Raw genomic sequence first — 21190 nt, 5'->3', positions numbered from 1 at the left:
ATCAACCATCAAAGACCTCAAGCATGCTCATCCTCCAATGAACATTGGGCAATGTTCATCATCATTGGAGTGTTAAGCCAGTGGCTGAAGTTCCATTTTCTTATTTTTTTGTGTGATCTCGCGTATGAAAACACATGTGTGTAATCTCATGTGTTAGGATACGTCTTTTTGTGATCTCATGTGTGAGACCACGTGTGTGTGTGATGTCGTGTGTGAGGACACGTGTGTGTGTGTATGTGTGTTCTCTTGTGTGAGGACACGTGTTTGTGTAAATGCATGAGACGGCCATACATTCAAATATAACTTGATCGGATGATGTGGGGCAGGGCCCCTAATGGGGCATGGTGGCCAGCATCGCCCCCCCACAAATGTCGTGTGGGGGAGTATTGGATCTGTCTTCATCCTCTCCTGATCAATTTTAGGTTTACATTTTTAATTCAAAATGTTCATCATAATTGCATGTGTCACAGCCTGAAATTAATTAGACTTGACAGCACTGCAACTTTAAATATAAAAAAAACCTTTCATATAATTGCAAGTTTAACTTCTTTTTCCGGTGAATTACACATTAAGTCACGCAACGCTCTGGATAGTTCCGTTCTTTATTTGTAGAATTCAATTGGCATTGTTTGGTTTATGTTCGTTTTCCATTTGGATGGGTTAACAATCGTTGACTTCCCTATCCAGAGGCTGGCCTCGTTCAGGGTTTTTAAAAGCAAATTTATTGCGACTGTTTTTTTTCTTCTTCAAATTTGACATCGTGGCCATACCAGCACCGCGCATGTTCACTTACTTTTTCGCTCATGTCAATAAACCCATCCCGGCAGAAGTAATTTTCTGAGAACTCACTAGGTGACTGAGCATCAATCACCTCTGACTATTGGATAATTAAATTGCCTTTTTCAGAGTTGGATTTTTTTCTCTTTCACTGTTTTCCACAGTACCGTACGGCAGTTGTGCTTTGGGAATCTGTAGTTGAGTCTTTCATGTTTCGGGCCACAAATTTAGTGATCTGGCTCTCCAAAGCCCCTGAAAATTAAGTAACATAAAATGCTATATCACTCACAGGTGGACTCAGGGCCCTCCCTCCACGCTGCTGATGAAGTGGCTGTCGCCAGGCTCAGCAAGACGAGCAAACGATAATCATAATAATAGATAATCCATAAATTATATGTCATCATTTACCCCAAAAAAGCCTCATTAAGTCAAAAAATATTTGGAGGGGCCTAGTTTGGGAGCTTTAGCCAATTGGTTGTTATATTAGCACAGGAGAGGTAACGATACTATCCAGAGAAAATACGCGCGTGTGAGGGGACCGCAATCAAAAGTTTAACACTTGGATGAAGCAACCGACTGAGTGTGCACTTAGTGGAATGACGCTAACGCAATCTCAAATTTGATTAATAGAAATTAATGTGAGGCGGATGTCCCATCCAGAACTCCGAACCCAGAACCTCAAATGCATTGGCTTGTCGCACAAGATGCAAAGCCTAATTTGCAGTGTCCGTCTGTGCTTCCCTGACAGCTGCCTTACAAACACAGTGCAGTACTTACAAACCCACCTTTCATCAAAGCAGATGCCTTAACATTGGCTTACTTGTTTACGTGTCTATTGTGTGTGGGTTTTTTTTTTTCTGCAGGACATTCAGATGGTGCAGATTAACCCATCGAGGGAAAGGTCAGTAAAGTCTTATAATTGAAGGTGTTCGTGTTCTCACTGTTGAGAGTGGCTACTCAGCGTGCGCTGGGCGAGAGTAGACACTTCACTCGTTGATGTCCGTACAACCAGCGAACCGAGAACACGACCAGAGTCGCACTGGTTACAACTATCTGATCTAAGTGCGCCAATTCTAACTAAAAAAGCAACAACCATTTAACGTACCCACATGCAACCGCACTTGCACCGACACAGGCATTGAGAGGATTTAGCACATTTACTCTATCAAAGGCTCAAAGTTAACTCATTAAATACGAAGCCTGGTTAACGTCCTGTGCTCCGTGTGTAATAAAAATGTTCTGCTTCTGGACGAGTGCAGGCGTGGAGGCTTTCCTCCGCCCGTTCTCGTCCACAAATTACCCTTTAACTTGGCAACTGTCACCCGGACCAGCGATCGGTATAGGGGCTCCCCACAGTCCCCTCTCGGTCCACCCAGAGATAGTGTCCCCCCACCCTTCCCGGGGTGGACAGCACCAGCAGCCTTCCCAACAAACGTCTCGTAAATCAGCCCCTCACGACGACCCCTCATGATCCCCCACACCACCCCTGATCAGTTTTTGAATATCCCCCCAAAAAATGTTTGTCACATCTCTGCCTGATCCGGGCCTGTGCCTACTGGACGTATGTGAAAAAGAGCTTCATAGCTCATCACATTCCTCCAATATGAATACATATGCTGATTTTGATCTTTTGAGTCTCTTGAGAGCATTGGCAGACATTCCGCCATATGTGGAGGTTGCCCTCGAGCAAATGGCTCATCTGCCCCGAGGGGCCTCGAGTTGTATTGGCCTACAAAGCCTTTGAAATCAACCTTGGGCTCAGCCAGAGTCCTTGCTGCAGCACACATTTCTCACTTGCAGGGATCAAAGAGCCTCCAATTACTTTGAAGTAATTTGACTCCTGATTAAATTGTAACTTCAAACACAAATACGGTTCCCACATTCTGCCAGCAGAGGTGGCTATGTCCTGATAAATTGAAGCCATTTCAGTCTACAGAAGTGTTTATTCATTGATCACCCCAGTTGTCGTTGACTTTGAAACCCATTTCGCGACAATGTGTGTTTAGAATGTGATGCTAAAATACAGAATGTGATGCTAAAATATATGTAGCACCAACTGAAAGTTCAAAGGTCACCCTTGCACATGGGCAGTGCTCATCTCTGTTGGTGTCCTTGAGCCGGTAGTAGAAACTCTGCACGACTTTGGTGGAGCCAGTCTCTCCATAGTACAATCACTTTTAACGTCCCACAAAGTGGAACCAATGTCATTGGCCCTCGAGGATTGAACGACTGATGAGCATACTCTTTGGTTCTATTCGGTAAAGTCACGTAGGTAAAAAATAAAATAACAAAAATCACGACGTTTCGGCCACAACACAAGCGGCCTTCATCAGGTGAAGGGACCAGACTGTCTCGAGGACAGCGCTGGAGTGAAACACAGCCAAGCTCAGACCGCGACCTTTAAGCTGTGTGAGAGTAATTAAGCTGTGTGAGAGTAATTAATTAATGGTACAGTATATTTTTCAAGGAGTGGTACCCCAAACTTTCGCAGCTTAAAATCCCCTTTTCACACCACCAGCATGTGGATGCTGCCGTGCCCCCTCGCCAGCCTGCACAGGTCGACCCCCTCCCTATCTTTCATCATGCTAAGTCCGCCTATTAAAATGCAATTTTTTATGCTAATTCCTTTGTCAAGGCACCTTAATTACTCTCACACAGCTTAAAGGTCGCGGTCTGAGCGTGGCTGTGTTTCACTCCAGCGCTGTCCTCGAGACAGTCTGGTCCCTTCACCTGATGAAGGCCGCTTGTGTTGTGGCCGAAACGTCGTGATTTTTGTTGCTTTATTTTTTACCTACGTGACTTTACCGAATAGAACCAAAGAGTATGGATCCTTACAGTCACGAAAGCTTCAAATCTAGGACTGATGAGCATTTTAAGTCTTTGCTATCTGCATTTCAGTTGTATTCTCTCACTGGCCAAAGTTATATCCATTTGATGAGGATGTTTTCATATGTTGTACCAAAATTGGAGCTTTCAACTACATTTGGTTAAGTCTTAGCGATTACTTGGTGCTGTGTACAATCATCGCTGATGGGGAGACGCAGGCGGCCAGATGTGGTGCTGGCCACAGTATTCCCTCACATGCCATGCTGGTCCTAACCATTTCCCATTCCAAGATGTCTGTAAGTTGCAGGGTGGGTGTCCCATTCACCGCTAAATTTTGGAACGCGCAAGCAGCTCAGCGTTCATTTTATTTAGAGCGGCGTAGCGCCATTATTTTTAAAGACATTGTACTCACCGCAGAAAATTGTTGCGACACGACCGCCGCACTCGACGATAGCTGTCGCCAAATTGTGCTGCACGCCCTCCCGCATGGCCCTGTGGCAGCCTCGGTACTGATTAAGTCATTTTAGTTTTTCTACCCAGTTCGTATGTGTCCGTCATCGGAATGGAATCATAAGAAAAACTGATCACATACGTGATCAGAACAGGAAAAAGGTTAATGTGTGCTCATTATCAGCACTTGCTGATAGAAAGTCTATAACTCAAAATGGGGACTATTATTCTATGGGGTCTATCATTTATTTCTTAAAATAAATACCTGCAATAAGGCTAATTGCATTTTTAGAATAAACATGAGCACTGTAAGTGCTGCCAGAGTGTCATATTATGATAACATAATAAATCTGTAACTTATATCAGCGAATAATATGTAAACTAAGGATCCCATTTGCAATTACATAACATTCATCATTTCGGGTTCCATCACTGTCCTTCTTGTCACGCGGGTTTGTTAGCTTTGTCCTCTGAGTGAGGGCAGTAGGGGCGCAGGAGTTTGAGCACTGTGTTGCGAGCCTGGAGACTGAGTTTGAATTCCAGCTATGGTTAAAATCAGTGAAATATATATCTGAACCAGTCCTGGGCCTCCACTTGGTTCACTTAAGGCTGAAATAAGTATCTGGTGCGGTGTGAAACCATCAACACTGGGGAGATGAAGGCGGCTGGGAGTGGTGCTTATCATGCCGCCCTCTGGTGAGTCACGTCGCCCGTAATAGGTGTTGCTAGTGGCACTTCTCCAGGAATCTGTATGGCAGTAAGGGGGACAATTTGTCTTCGTGTGTGTGTATGTGTGAGGAGTGATAGTGTAGCGGTTATCTCGCTGTGCCATGAACCCAGAGACACGAGTTCGACTCTCGCTCATGGCCAACTTCAGTGACGATCATCTGAACCGGTTCAGGGCCTTCCCTAGGTCGACTCAGCCTTACATGAGAACCTGGTGCGGTGTGTAAACATCGCCACTATACATCACTAGGGAGACAAAGGCAGCCAGGCGTGGTGCTGGCCACTCAGCCCCACGTGTGCCATGCCGGCCTTCATTGGTGCTCGCTAACAGCACTTGTCCCAACAAATTTGTTAAGCACATCTGGGGGATCTTTGTCTTTGTGTTTTATAAAGGAGTCGCTCCCAGCGAAGGCGTTTTGAAGAGGAGCTGAACGAAAGAATGATTCAAGCCATTGAAGGCATCAACTCACAGAAGTAAGTCGCGCGCAGTGCGTGGCCGCACAGAGGCAAGGCCATGAGTTCACCATAGGCGGCATTGCACACGTGCCACATGAAGGTGGCGTCGTTACAGGAGGCAGGGCGAGAAGCACATCGCCCCCTCCATGGTGTCTTGTTCAAACACTCTGGGTTTTCTGATTCTCTCAGATGGCTTAATCAAACCGCATGTAGTTATCGAGGTTATTATCCTTACTTATCAGGTCCAATGATTGAGGATATTATCATCAACCTCAATCCAAGGTTGGGTAGAATTCAGTTCAATTGGCCAGTGGTGTAAATTCCATATTCCTATGACAGGGACTATTTAATCTCTTGAATTTCAACATGGTGGTCGAGCCTCACCTGGTTGTGTGTATTGCTGTATTATCTGGACCGTAAAAGGATTATGATAGTGACAATGATGATGACTGTTATGGGGCTAAATCAACCATTGTTAGATTTGCACTCACTGTCTTACAATACAGAACTCTGCTGCATTGTAAACTCATCTTCACCTTAGCCACTGTGTGATTAAAAAAGTAATAATTTACAGCCCTTTGTCAGTTTAACACGTAGGCTTTCGCGACCAGTATTTTTCATAATAAAGGTTTTTGGGTTAGATCGCGTTATTATAAATGTGTCACAACCCTCCACCACCCGACACGGCCAATTTTGTGTCACGTTAACAAAACGCCAATTAGTTACTTCTTCAGCCCACCGGTGTGTTTGAAGGGTGAATCCACAACATTTAGAATTTGAGTACGACGTTTCGCTGGCAATTACATCCAGCATCTTCGGGCGATTTGCCAGAATAGTGAAGCCATCCACCTGCTTCCAGTCTTAAATAGTGCAGGACGACGTCATCATTGTTGAACCCCATCAGGTTTCGAGATCAGAGGTGGGGGTATTGTAATTATATAATAGATCAGTAATCAGCCACTTGGTATGTAACTTCTATATAAGGAATTGCAATATGTATTGTGTATTACTCAATAATATGCTTCCAGGCTGCACTGAGTCTGTAGCTATCACAGCGGTTGAAATTATTTGTATCCGTCTCAATTTCGATTGATTCTCTAATTAGTCTTGGCCAGTAATAATTACACATAACGAGGCAGAGAAGACTCGACACGAGGTTGCCAAAATAATCGAGAATAGCAAAATACCAAAAATAAATATGAGCGTTAGCGAAGGAAAAGCCTCATGAGAACTTCGATTAAATAAGGAAATTCAAATTCTGGCAGCTGATAAAGGCCGCACTACTATAGTGATGTTCCAAACAGATTATGATAATAAAATAAAAAAAATACTGGAGGAAGATACCGATATTAAAATTAAACGAGATACAACCAATACTTTAGAACGCAAGACTACTGCAATCATTGCAAATTCATTCATCCCCAAGACTCAGAAATACCAAATTAAGCCACGGGCCTCAAAGCCACCAAGATTGTATGGGCTACCAAAGATTCGTAAGATCGGTATCCCTTTACGACCCATATTAAGTACAATAGGTTCTGCCACATATAAATTAGCAAAACATGTGATTAAACAGATACAGCACTACATCGGTAGGAATAGGACATCTTCATTTATAATAAATTCAGAACATCTTGTGAATGTGATTAAAAATAGTAAACTTAGCCCTTATGATATTCTGGTGAGTTTCGATGTAATTACTCTATTCACTAAGGTTCCAGTTAACGAGTCACTTAAATTACTTGATACACTAGTACAGAAGACAGGTTTACCAGAAGATATTCCAAAACTAGCTGACCATAGTCTAAATAATACTTATTTCTGATGGAGAGGTGACTTCTTTAAACAAAAGGAAGGAGCAGCAAATTTGTACATGGAAAACTTTTAAACAAGAGTACTTGCATCAAGTACATTACAACTATCTTTTTGGTTTAGATATGTCGATGAGCTTTCTCAATTAAAAAAGAGGAATGACATTGTCATCCTCTCTGCTGACAAGGGCAATGCCACAGTCATCATGGACAAAACCACATACAATAACAAAATTCAGGACCTACTTAATGATGGTAGCTATACAAAAATTAAAAGAGATCCCCCCAACAACCTCGTTACAAAAACCAACAACATCATTACTGATTCGACATCTTTAATCGAACAAACCAAGCGGTTTCCTTAAAACCCTCTGCTGCTAGACTACCTAGATTGTATGGCTTACCAAAACTCCATAAAGAGGGTACACCCCTTCGTCCTATCGTCTCCACCATTGACTCACCCACTTACAAACTGGCCCGATTTCTGTCTGTGACCTTACAACCATTCACTGGTAAGACCGCCTCAGCTGTACTGAACTCAGCTCACTTGGTATCATTAATTAAGGATATCTCACTATCTTCAGGTGATTTGCTCGTTAGTTTCGATGTAGTCTCTTTGTTTACCAAAGTTCCTGTGCCTCACACCATTGCAATCATTAAAGATTTGATCCAACAAGGATTGTATGCTGATGTACCGGCCCTGGTGAGACACTGCCTCACCAACACTTACTTCACCTGGAATGGAAAATTCTACAAACAAGTTGAAGGCATCCCAATGGGTTGTCCTTTATCTCCGTTTGTAGCCAATGTTTTCATGGAAAAATTTGAGACAGGCGCCATTCAGGCATCCAATCTACATCCGTCCTTGTGAAAGAGACATGTTCGTCATCTGGCCACATGGCCGACTAGCTCTAAACCAATTCCTCAACCACATCAATTCCATACACCCAGCCATAAAATTCACCATGGAGGTGGAAAAGGATGGCAAGCTACCATTCTTGGATGTTTTGATTGAAAAGAGACCAGATGGCTAGATGGGCCACTCTGTCTACAGGAAAGCTACCCATACGGATGCCTAAAACCTGACTCCCACCACCATCCATCCAAGAAGAATTCCCTCATCAAAACTCTACACCAGAGAGCTCGATGTATTTCCGACCATAATCACCTAGCCAGTGAACTGGAACACGTACACCAAGCTCTTAAGACGAATGGATATTCAGACAACACAATCCGTAAAGCGATCACCCCAACCGTTGGGAAAGAACCATCTCAGAACCCAATCAAAACCATCACCTTGCCATACATAGCAGGGGTCCCCAAAAAGATTTCCAAAATCATGAGCAAACACACGATCCAGGTTCGATTTAACACTACATAAATTCATGATCTGATCCCATCTGTGAAGGATGTGATCCCTGACGTGCAATACCCCGGCGTCTACAAACTATGCCATGTCTGCGGCAGTAGTTACATTGGGGAAACTAAGCGACATGTCTCGGACCACGTTCGTGAGCAAGCTGATCATTGTTTTAATGCGGTTGGCTCACACGAAATTGATTTCTCTAAGACGAAGGTAGTTTGGAAATCCACTCGCTATCAACAAAGATTTGTTCATGAAGCCATCCATACATACAGACATAGACACAATTTCAATCGAGAGAATGGGTATGAACTCAACAATGACTGGAAGGACGTTATCAACCAGTTTAAGTCATAACTGCCTGTAATATTTCCATTTTAGCATTGTACACTGCTTTTTAACCCCTCATATCAACATAACCTTCTCCGCCCTACATGCGGAGGCACATGGTTTTTTAATCTCTTACATTAACAAAAGCTCCTCCACCCATGCTGCTGACACTGGAGCTACGCCCATTTTAAACCTTTATAAACAGTTTGCCTTTAGAGGCTGACCCCTCATTTTTCTCCTGATGACGACCGCTTGTGTTGTGATCGAAACGTTGTAGTTTTTTGTTGTAATATTCTTTTTTTAACCTATCTACGTGACTTTACCGAAAGACCCAAAGAATATGTCGATGACACTTTGGTTGTCTGGCCACATGGTAAAGATAAACTTAGTGAATTTTTAAATAATCTCAATGCACAAAACCCGGCCATCCAGTTTACCATGGAAATGGAGGTGAACAACACACTCCCCTTCCTGCATATTTTTCTTGGACATCAGCCTAAACGGTAAAACAACACACACAGCGTCTTCCGCAAGGGAACGCATACAGATGCTTATCTGAATGCAGATTCGCATCATCACCCAGCACAGAAATCCTCTCTCATCAAGACGCTCATACATCGGGCAAAAACAGTGTCAGATGGTGAAAGTCTAAGGAGAGAGAGTAAACATGTTAAAGAAGCACTACGACTGAATGGCTACAATAATGCTCAAATTAATAGAGCATCGAATGCCAAACCAAGACCGAACAACAATACTGCTGAAAGTGATCAGATTATCAAAACAATTAAAATACTATATACCTCAGGAGTAACTGACAAATTAACCCGTGTTTTGCAAAAGCAACACATTAAAGTGAGATTTGGTGTGGTACACAACATTCAAAAACTAGGGTCTTGTACTAAAGATCAATTACCAAAGTTACCAACAGAAGGTGTATATCGGATCAATTGCTTATGCGATAAATGCTATATTGGACAGACAGGACGTAACATTAGCGTAAGACTAAAAGAACACGAAAGGAACATTAAATTATCTCAAACACAGGTGTCAGCAGTGGCATTGCATGCTCGCCAACAAGGACATTCAATTGATTTTGATAACGTTGAAGTGTTATGCAAAACTAATTATTACTGGCCAAGACTAATTATAGATTTAAAGCTTTCGTGACTGCAATGATTCATCTTCTTTGGTTCTTTCGGTAAAGTCACGTAGAATGAGAATAAAATAATAAATTGATAAAATAAATTTTGTGTTATTTTATTTTATCAATTTATTATTTTATTCTCATTCTACGTGACTTTACCGAAAGAACCAAAGAAGACTAATTAGAGAATCAATCGAAATTGCGAAAAATACAAATAATTTTAACCGCTCTGATAGCTACAGGCTTAGTGCAGCCTGGAAGCGTATTATTAAGTAATACACATTACATATTACAATTTCTTATAGAGGAATCACATACTAATTAACTGATCACTAATCTATTATATAATGACAATACCCCCCCACCTCCGCCTCTGATCTTGAAACCTGATGGGGTTCAACAATGATGACGTCGTCCTGCTGCACTATTTAAGACCGGAAGCAGGTGGATGGCTTCACTATTCTGGCAATCGCCCGAAGATGCTGGATGTAACTACCAGCGAAACGTCGTATTCAAATTGTAAATGTTGTGGATTCGCTCTTCAAACACACCAGTGGGCTGAAGAAGTAACTAATTGGCGTTTTGTTAACGTGACACATTTTTTACTGATTTGCCGTGTCGGGTGGTGGAGGGTTGCGACAAATTTATAATAACGCAATCTAACCCAAAAACGTTTATTATGAAGCCCTTTGTCAATCTGCTGCTGGCTAGCAGGGCTCCCTATGCTGTCAGTCATGAGGGGTTTTTTGGCTATATATAGCACTAAGACATTCTGAATCAATTTGGATTTGATTAAGGTATCACTCACCACTGATGTTAGCTATGGTTGGAAATTGAGCGAACGTGCTTCAGTTAGTGGGAGACATGTTATTGCCCTTGGAAAGAATGATGGGCTTAGTTGATCCATAATTGCGATTTTAACTCATTATTTAAAATTAGGAATTCAGTGCTCAAATCTATGTATTCAGATTGGGAGATTGTTGTTTTTTTAATGTTATCAAGCAACAGTGCCAATTGGTAGATGGAAAAACAAACCAGCACACTCTCTGTGGCATATTTATTATTTTATCTGGAGAGATTAAAAACACTTCAAATGAGTACATTTCAAATTAATATTGCAAATGCTGTGAGCTATTACCGCACTCCGGCAGCAATAAACTGCGGGGACATTCATTAAAACATAAAATGCCTCATTTCCCATTCAGTGGGTTGGGGCCTCAGGTTGCCCCGCTGTGCACAAGCTGTGGACAGAAAAGATAGTCTTTGGAAATGATCTTCAATGTGGAAAGTGGCTCTGAATTTCCAGAGGTAAATTTACACTGTGTGAGTGTCTCATGCTTCTAGAACGATACTCCTACTGTTGATTACCGCGCTATACAAACCTTGCCCCGAACTGAAAGCCTACTGACAATTATGCTTGGCTAATTGTGCATGACAAAAATTACAAACGAGGAAGTGTTGCAACATGCCCAAACAACAAACCTCGAAGTGTACCTCACAGCTGATATTGACCGGACTTTCACTCCATAGGGGTGACAGCAGGTTTTTTAAACTCACACTATATGGGGAACTAAAAGTGGACAAGAGCTCTCCTGGAGGACAACGACTCTTAAGCTACACAGATAACTCTTATACCAATTTGCTGTACATCCAATCATTAGGCCATTATATTTGCTGCTTCGTCCATCACTAAGCTCCACCATCGCGCGCCCTCTTCTTCCTTTGCCTGCTTGTGCCCTCACCTTTTTTGCTCCACAGGCAGTGGCTCAAATCAGAGGACATCCAGAGATTCTCACTCTTCTTCAACGACAGAGCCTTCGAGAAAGAGGTGGGTTCATCGTTCCATAGTGAGCACAGAAGCGAGCCCAGGCCTGGGCAAAGCCTCACAGTGCGATTACATGGGCATTAGGAATGTTTGTGCTATTTTATGGGTGAGAGAGCTAAAACTACGAAAGCAGCTATAAAAAGCAGTGTCTGGCCTTTGAATGTAAAGCCATGCAGAGGTTTCTTCGAAATGTAAACGCGGGATGGGCTAAGACACGTGGAAGTTTTGGAGTAGAATGTGTCAAAAGCACACATTATTAACATACTCAGGAAGAGATGGTTGCAATGCTGCGCGCATTACCATGCAGGATGGACTGGACAGGTGTCCTGGGGTAGTCGTTGGAGCGGCCACCCTTTAGATCACAAAGGGGGTAGACCTTGCGCTCCATGGCTGGACACTTTAAGGGCAGCCAGTGGAGGCTGGAAGTCAACTATACAAACTCTGAGGAAGCTAGCAGAACGAAGGAAGCATTGTGAAGATGTTCATAATAAAGGTTTTTGGGTTAGATCGCGTTTATTTATAAATGTGTCGTAACCCTCCACCACCCGACACGGCCAATCAGCAAAAAAAAGTGTCACGTTGACAAAAAGACAAATAATTCACTACTTTAGCCCACCGGTGTGTTGAAGAGTGAATCCACATTTACTGTAAATGTGGATTCACTTTAAATGTGGATTCACTCTTCAACACACCGGTGGGCTAAAGTAGTGAATTATTTGTCTTTTTGTCAACGTGACACTTTTTTTTGCTGATTGGCCGTGTCGGGTGGTGGAGGGTTACGACACATTTATAAATAAACGCGATCTAACCCAAAAACCTTTATTATGAATAATATTGGTCGCGAAAGCCCACATATTAAACTGATTGTGAAGATGTGTTGATGTCAGTCGTATTAGCCGTTGTGACCTCTTCACCTTGATAACATATGAATGTATAATTTATATTAGGGTATAGTTTGGGCTTGGAAACCCTCTGCGAGCATTGAGAGAGCATACATATCGTATACTGTAAATGCTTGGGTCAATTTGATCATGTAAATATATTTGTATTACAAGGGTCACCTGCATGTTATGTTTTTTTAATATGTGTGTGTGTGTTTGTGCTGTCTGTGGATTGGGATGTTGTGTGTGCTGTGTGTGGAATGGGGTGATGTGTGTGTGTGTGTTATTGGACATTGCAGTACAGAAATACCACACTTCCAGACATCAAGCACTACGTATCCTGTGCCTGCCTCATCTTCTTTTGCATCTTTGTTGTTCAGATATTTGTGGTGCCCAAGTGAGTACAATGATATATCCCCCATGCGTATCTTACGATTGGGCCAAGTGCAGTTCATGAGCACCGATTGAGGATGGCGTAGCACACGACCTGGGGTGGTGGCGACCGGCAAAATTCCAAATCCCCTTTATACTATCTGCCTCCCTTGTTACTGATGTTAGCCACACTGAACTAGGAACTTATGTTAAAGTGAGCTGGCCGAGGGTGGGCCCAGGCCAGGCTCAAATTCCAATTTCCGCTGCGTGTTTACCATGACCAGGAATTGGAACATGGTTAGTAGAGTTAGTAGCGTACAGCAATGCATATAAGCCAAGCTTAAAAAAAATCTCCCTGCTCAAACGAGCTTTTGTGCAGCGCTATTCCCCATCGGCGTTCCATATCTAGTTGTGGACATGGCACACTTACTGAGTAGGAGCCAAGTCCCCCTTTATGACAAGAGCTCTTTAGCTTCCAAATCATTTTAACTCATTGTCAAACCCCGGAGGGATCATGTGCTGGGTTGACCCCTGACCCTGGATATGAACCCAACTTTTTGTTGGTTAAGCACTCCAAACGCAGCAGCACCTGGCCAGCATACCTGTACAGTATATAGTAATTTATTTTATTATTACCAATATACCAAAGGAGCACACACCACCACCTTGTAAAACTTACCTGTTACATTTATATATATTATTTATCAAAATGAACTAGAGCAACACGTATTATTTTACAATACAGTACAATGTCGCATATCCAACCATCACGATTAGCACGGTTGGTTACGTACGGTGCAAAATAGCTTAAACATACATATCCACCCTGACCAATCACCCGCCCGCATCCATTGCAGTATTTGTGCAGGGTGTAACTGTCATTGTCTGTAGATGTTCACGAATCTGACCTCTTTGCGTCTCCACCTGTACCGCTGTCCCCAGCGAGTCGGATATGCCATGTTGTACCGCACTTCTTCACTGTCTTTATCTTGACAAATTTTGCTTGTTGAACAAACATCTTACATGTGGCAAGAAGAGGACAATTGCAGAAAAACTTGAGTTTTGTTGTCATTTGGTGTGTGCGCGCTATGAACCCGTTCACCCGAGTTCGATTCCCGCTCACATCTAACATCGGTCGCGAATATCTGAACAAGTCCTGGGCCTCCCCTAGGTTGACTCAGCCTCAAATGAGTACCTGGTTCCACTAGGGAGACACAGGCGGCTGGGCGTGGTTGCTGGTCACCCACCCCTCCTCTCGTGCGCCGTGTCTGGCTTCATAGGTGCTGATACTCATGACAAGCACTAACAGTCCATTGAGGCTATTCCGTGACTTGAGATCACAACGTCTCGGGGGCTTTGCACGTGTGCGTGAGACCCTGCCGTCTGTGCTCCCCTGGGTGAACAGGACAGCAGAGCTCGGGATATCGTACGGGGTGGTCTTCCTCCTTCTCGGGTTCATTCTCTGCGTCTGCGTCGTTGGGCAGCTGCTCGTAAGTGTAACCACCAGCGGCTTTTCAGGCGCTTGTCGCTCGTCTTATCAGACGGAACGTTTTAGTCGGCATCAGTACATTGTGCCCGTGTGCGTAAAAAAAAAAGTTAACGTGCCATTGTTTTGTAACTAATGAGATTTCTCTACACGAATGTAACGTTAGTTGCCATTCTAATCCTCATGTTGAGAGAACATATTTTCACGGAAATTAAGTTATCTGTATAAACGTCCATGTCTTTTTGCTCTTAAGTGAAATATAACACATTTTTAAGAATATATACTAAATATTTCTATACCATTTTATCTGATCTATGGAACCATATCCCATTGATATAACTACTCAACCCGAGCTATACGTGTTCTTATACTTGCATTGTTTGTGCTGTTCGCTTTTGGCATTCTCTGGTTTAGCACTGGCCAGACAAGGCCATAAACGAGGCTGTCTCTGGCCAGTTTCAACGACAATGCATACATCATCAAAGCACGTTTGTTTGCATGTTTTACCACAAGCATGTGTGGTTAATGCAGGCCTAATGCCTTTCAATAGGTGTGTATTTGGTGTCCGAACATCTTTACACCTGTGTTATTGCCGGAAATGTTAAAGCCTCTTTTTTCATAACTTTACTTGAATAACCAACACCTATTGAAACCTTCTCGCTCACTGTAATAATAACACTAGAAACGAATAAAGCGCCCCTCAAACAATCGTTCTCAGGGCGTTAAAGCCCCGCGTGTGTGCTGACCTCTGTCTGAAACACCTCCAATTCTCAACCTCCGCTCCATGGGGAGATTTTCCACCTTCCCCTTTGGGCCACCCCTGCAGTAAGGGGATTCCCTTCCTCCTGCCAGCTGTGCCACTGACGTTTCCTCTGCCTCTGAGTGTACTTCCGTTTCAGGCCACTCGGAGTTGGCCGCGAGTGATTGTGGTAACCCATTGAATAGGGTTCACTTAGAGGAATATGTTTTGAATATGAGCGGTCGGATAGTTGTGTTTTGGCTTCAAATATTGTACGTAATGTGAACTGAACTTCATTGTAAATGTTGATTTAAAGCTTTCGGGACTGTAGTGATTAATATTCTTGGTTCTTTCGGTAAAGTCGTGACTTTACCGAAAGAACCAAGAATATGAACTTCATTGTGTTTTACTGTAGTGTTCTCGGTTACTGTGGCTAGTTTAGATGATTTTGGGTTTTCGTCCACATTATTTGAAATAAATAGCTCTTCCCGTACAGCATCTGAAGATGCTTATAGTATAAAGATGCTTTTGTGAATCCAAATTATGATCATTATTATACTTAACAACACAGTTTAAATGCACGTCAGTTAAATCCATATTCAAATCCAGATTCTACAGTGGCAGCTTCGTGTGCAGAAATTATCCGGAGTTCATACTCTTTGTTTTGTTTTACTCTTTGTTTTTTTCGGTAAAGCCACGTAGGTAAAAAAATAATATAAATTAAAACAACTAAATTAAATCACGACGTTTCGATTGCAACACAAGCATTCATCATTAGGTGTGACAACCACAGCAAGAAAATGTATTACTGAAGTGGGAGAGATGCCGGAGTTAGGAAGGTTATATGAGGCAGAGAGGGTGATAGAGGGGTGGAGATAGGTGGGCATGGGCTAGAAGTTAAAAGGCGGTGATTCCTAGAGTGCGCGGTAGGGGAACAGTAGCGGGGGAGAACCAGGAGTGAGTGAGCGTTGCGTGTACGCTCGGGAATGGGACTGGTATACACTCCACAATACACTACACTATATACTATAGAATACACTACAACAATATACTAATATACAATACACTACTATACACTACACTATACACAGGTATATACTGCACAATATACTACCATACACTAAACTACTATACACCACAGAATATACTACACTATACACTACTATACAAACACCACTATACACTACAACCAAAGAGTAAGCTAAGCCGATTACTGACCTTCTTTGTTATGCTGCAAGGGAGTTGGCTACGGCTGCTGGGGGAAGTACTAAGCTCCACCAGCTCGAAACAACGCCTGTGATTCCTAGAGGTGCGCGGTGGGGGAAGAGTTCAACTGATGGTGCAGACATTAGTCAGGGGGGAAAGGGTGGTTGAAGACTGTGAGGGCAGCAGAGGAGAAGGGGCGACCTCCGTTGCATGGGTGTCGATGGGTTACGGCCACTGTTTGCACTGCCCGTGCGTGCGGGAGGGGCACTTGGCCCCGTGGTAGCGCATTCGCCGCTTGTTGCAGAGGTTTGCCGTGCGACCACATTGGCCACCCTGAATAATACTGTGGGCGTATTAATGATAACAAAAAACGCTACTTCGTGCTGTCCGCTTAATTGTGGATGTTGTTAAGATCCCGTTGCATTACTACAAAAAGAAGGGAGGCCATGTGTGCCGGCATCACGGTCCGCAATATGCACGCGTGCAACTTACTCAAACAGTTACTCAATTTGGAAAAAAAAAACACGTAGCGATATCCGTTCCCGATGGACAGGCTGTACCCGTCTTGTGAAACATGGAAGCACCTCGCGAGACCCTGGCGCTGTAGGAATGCCGCGAACATCTGTGAAAAGAGCTTCATGTCTCGTCAGATTCCCCCGGTGTAAACAAACACTTCCATTTCTGATTCTGAACGGCAAAAATGTAACCCAACTGTCGCTCTTGCGGTGCCGCCCCGGAGCAGCAGTGCAGCCGCAAGGCGTCGCCATCGCTCACGTGGATGCTCTCCGTGTCGGCGACGGTGGAGGAGAAGCCCTGGCTGCGCCTGGCCCTCACCATGGTTACCATGGGCAGTATCCTCACAATGGCCATCTTCAACATGGTGCGTCTGCCGGAGGGGCTCCTGGGCCGTCGAGGGAATAGACACGTTTTTTTTTTTAGCGGAGCCCAAGCCCGTGCCGTTGTCGCGTTGCGCGCGTGAACGTGCGTGCGCGTTAAGTGCGTTTCCGTCAGGGTATTGGTGTAGTGAAAATAATAGTTTACATCCCTTTGTAAGTCCACTGATGAAGGTCAGTCACAGCGGTTGTTTGGTTGTACTTCATCATCCTGGTCAGTGACAGTTGGTGAAGGTATGGAGCCCAGCACCGGTTCTGATATTACCCGCCACTGATGTTAGCCATGGCCTGGTATCGAACTCAGGTATCTGGGTTCATAGCACAGTGCGCTATCCATGGTGCTACTGCTCCAACATTTTATATTTGTACGGACACACGTAGGGTAAGCTGTGTGTGTCTGTATATATGTTGTGTGGAGTGGAAGTGTAGTGGTTAGCTCACTGCGCTACAAACTTGGTGACCTGAGTTCGATTTCCACTCACGGCCAACACAAGTGACGATTATCTAAACCAGTCCTGGGCCTACCCTATGTCGACTGAAGCACAAAAATTTGCATCTGGGGAATTGTTTAAACATCACTATTCGGGATGTAAAAAGCGGCCGGGTATGGTGCTGGCTACCCACCCACTTGTGTGCCACAGTGCCGAACAGTATTTTCCCCAACAGTCTGTTAAAGCTATACGGGGATCTTTGTGAATAAATATGAGTAGTCTCATTGTGGCAATCTGGCCAGGTGGAACTGCAATTAGTGCACGTGGCCTCTAGTATATGGAGAGTTTTGAGTGTATGGACAGTTGTGATGTGCCCTCTATGATGAACCCATCGTCATGGGTTCAACTCCTGTCATGATACACATCAACACCAATTGGTATCTGATCCTGGTCTGGGCCTATCCAAGGTAGATTCAGACTAAAACTAGTACCTCGTGTGCTGTGCTCATCATCAATGCTGGGTGGACCATTGCAACCTTTATAACCTTAGCTTCGCAGCCCTTGAATCGAGGAGCCCAGCGTTTATTGTCCTTGGAGAAAAATGTGGGGGCCCGGTTCACAATGATGATGATGATGCCTCCCTTCTCACCCCCCACCGCTGTTCTCAACTTTATCCAGGCTTGGATAATTTTAATATTCACTAGCATCTTTGCCCGTCCTAGGACGGAAGCTGTAATATTTACGAAAAAATAGAGCAGAGTATAATTGTATTGTGTAAATTTAATGGCAGTGAATCTTGCACAAAAGTATGTCATCAAACACTTCACTGCAGTTCACTGTAGCACTGTATTAATGGCAGTGATTCTAGCACAAAACTACGTCATAAAACACCTCACTTCATGTCTCTGTAGCACCGTATATAACTGACCTTCAATTTGTTTAAATTCACTGCTCTGATACTTTATTCTCTTCTGCTTTCGGTTGCTGGGGTTGAAATAAATTGGCAATCGATACAATATCTGGAAAATCACCGAGAAATGTCTATTTTACCATAATGTAGAAGCATAAAGTAGACTTGCCTTTTGTCTCAAGTGCTGAAGAAATAAATAAAGACACCAAATCCACTTTGTTGCTGCGTATAATTATTTATTAGATTCACTTTCAAGAAAGAAACGTCAAACTTAAAGCGAATTTGCGAAAAAAATATTTCTGCTCGACTTTCTTCTGGGGGTGCGGCATGTGGAGTGACGTCACGCGCGTTACACAAATACAGTCATTCTTGTTTCATTATAGCTGTTATATAAGGGTAACTGAGATATGAAACACACAATTACATCGCCATGTACGCGACTCTTTCACCATTGCAATTGGTTCAGTTTGCATTGTATTGTTAATGTGTCACCATTTTACTTCATGTTAATGACAGTAATGCGGAGTGTATATCAACAATATGAATACATTAATTAGTCAATTAGAGGGAATACATCTGCTTGTAACTTTCTGGGGCCATAGCTCAGGGACCAACCAGTACAAATACACCCCTGTTCACCTCCCCCCCCTCCGCCCCTTTTCATGTCTGGCTGTCTCCGTGCTCCGTCATGGACGAAGCCGAAAAGTATTGAGCCAAACTTGCCACTGAAAATTAAGAAATAAACTGGCAACGTATCTCTCACACGTGTTGGATGGGCTCCGAGTTGTCCCCGTGTAACGCGATTGCCGCCGTTGTCCGTTTGGCAGTTTTTCTCACCGGCCGTGGAGTCTCCCACCTGGCAGAACGTCACCGACAACAGCTCCAGCGCCAACGCCAGCGGCTTCAGGAGCGTGAGCAGCGCTAGGGAACACTTCTACCTGCCGGTGGGCTCCTCACACAACCCCACGCGTTGCAGCACATGGCGCAAGCGGCGCGGGCAAAGGGGAAGAGATGGGCTGTAAACTAAGCTATTTAAACTAATTTTTTTTATTTTACCAGGTTCTCAAAAAGAGTTAAATAGCTCTTTTTTTTTAAAAAAAAAGCTAAATAGCTCTTTTTCAGAAACGATAGCCCTGTGAAATAGCTTATCATGAGGGAATGTATAGCAGCCAAATACTCTAAACGTGTGTTGATTCTAAATGTGGAGAGAAAAACTGGATGACCCGGAGAAAATCCACACAACCACGGGGAGAACATGCAAACTCCAAATAGACAGGGGTCAGGGTCGGGATCGAACCCACGACCTCCTGTATACCAGGAGAGGTAGTTAACATCTCGCCCTGTAATCCTGCACTTCGGAGGTGAGGGTGGATCATGCGAATGTTGCGAAACTCCCTTCTTATCAGTGTCGAGGAGGTGTCCATGCCCTGGCTCTTCAGGATAAAGTGGTACAGCAAAATGTGGACTCCACCTGCTCTGTCTGTATGGGATAGAGTGTTTCCCCCTCGCACATGTTGTGGTGAAGTATGGTCAAATAACCCCCACGACCCACATGGCATGGGGAGACCCTCATCCAGCAGTGGACTGACACATGTGTGTACATGTGCAATATAAATATAGTCGCACAGGAGCACTCTGTTATTCCTTGTGACTGGCCATCACTTAAGCATCTGCTGTTATCATAACCCTGATCAGAATCCCGGACTTAAACCCCCCCCCCCCAGTCTCCAGTGTTCTGATGCGCATTCAGTTCCTGAGCCAACGCTGCCACTTCATTTTATTTCAGGAAAAATTACTGCACTCAATTTTAAAATTAAAATGAAGTGGGGATTCAATACATTCTCGCCACACCCCTCCCCCATCTCTCACCCTCCACCCTCCCTCGCAGTCCTCAAACCGTCTGCATTATCTGGACATGATTGGCAGAATAATTTGGCGAGGGAGCGCAGGAACAGAACTGTCATTTAGTAATGATTCAAATAGTGGTGTTTTAAGCATTAACTCCCAAGGGAAGAAGCAGAAAGAGGCAGGTTGTGATCTGCAGTGGTGTAGTTGTTGGTTGAACACGGTTGCCATCTCTGATTAGCACGGTTGGCTACGTATGGTGACACGGGCGGAGGACTCGATAAGGGACGTTAACGGAAGCAGCAACCACAGCAGTCGCGATAGAAGAGTGACAAGGAGGTGAGCGACCGCCGGTGGGCTAGCGAAGAGAAGTGACTTCTGGCAACGACTCGTCGCTTTGCCGCTCCCTTCCGCGTGCTCAGTACTTCCTGTACAGCTGCATCCTGGGCCTGGTGTCGTGCTCCGTGTTCCTGCGCGTCAACCACGAGCTCAAGGTGCTGACGCTGCTCGCCGCCGTCGTGGGCTACAACGTCATCCTGCTGCACACGCACCACGGCGTGTTCGATGCCTACACCGAGGCGCTCTACCACCCCAGCCTCGTGCGGTCAGCGCTCGCTCGCTCACTCGCTCGCTCGCTCGTGCACACGCAAGCTCACGCGCTCGCAGGGGCGCGCGGGACGACATTTGCTGCGCCGTCAAGGAATCGGAAACAACAGGGC

General features: G+C 44.2%; 1 protein-coding gene across 9 annotated transcripts in view; it reads left to right on the top strand.

Moving 5' to 3' along the window:
* ADCY2 (adenylate cyclase 2) overlaps window positions 1-21190 on the top strand; it is a 315360-nt gene that overhangs the window by 264781 nt on the left and 29389 nt on the right. For all 9 annotated transcript variants that reach the window (XM_032957514.2, XM_032957515.2, XM_032957519.2 and 6 more), the window contains 8 exons: window positions 1641-1678; window positions 5173-5253; window positions 11642-11711; window positions 12889-12986; window positions 14367-14451; window positions 17135-17272; window positions 19454-19570; window positions 20894-21075. In XM_032957514.2, coding sequence (XP_032813405.1) covers window positions 1641-1678; window positions 5173-5253; window positions 11642-11711; window positions 12889-12986; window positions 14367-14451; window positions 17135-17272; window positions 19454-19570; window positions 20894-21075 — 809 coding nt within the window. The remainder of the gene's footprint in view (window positions 1-1640; window positions 1679-5172; window positions 5254-11641; window positions 11712-12888; window positions 12987-14366; window positions 14452-17134; window positions 17273-19453; window positions 19571-20893; window positions 21076-21190) is intronic.

Source organism: Petromyzon marinus, chromosome 20, assembly GCF_048934315.1.
Source record: "Petromyzon marinus isolate PM22_M1 ecotype Great Lakes invasive population chromosome 20, UKy_Petmar_22M1.pri1.0, whole genome shotgun sequence".
In the NCBI taxonomy this organism is placed as follows: Eukaryota; Metazoa; Chordata; class Hyperoartia; order Petromyzontiformes; family Petromyzontidae; genus Petromyzon; species Petromyzon marinus.
The sequence above is the reverse complement of the archived record's forward strand: the minus strand, read 5'-3'. Positions and strand labels throughout refer to the sequence as shown.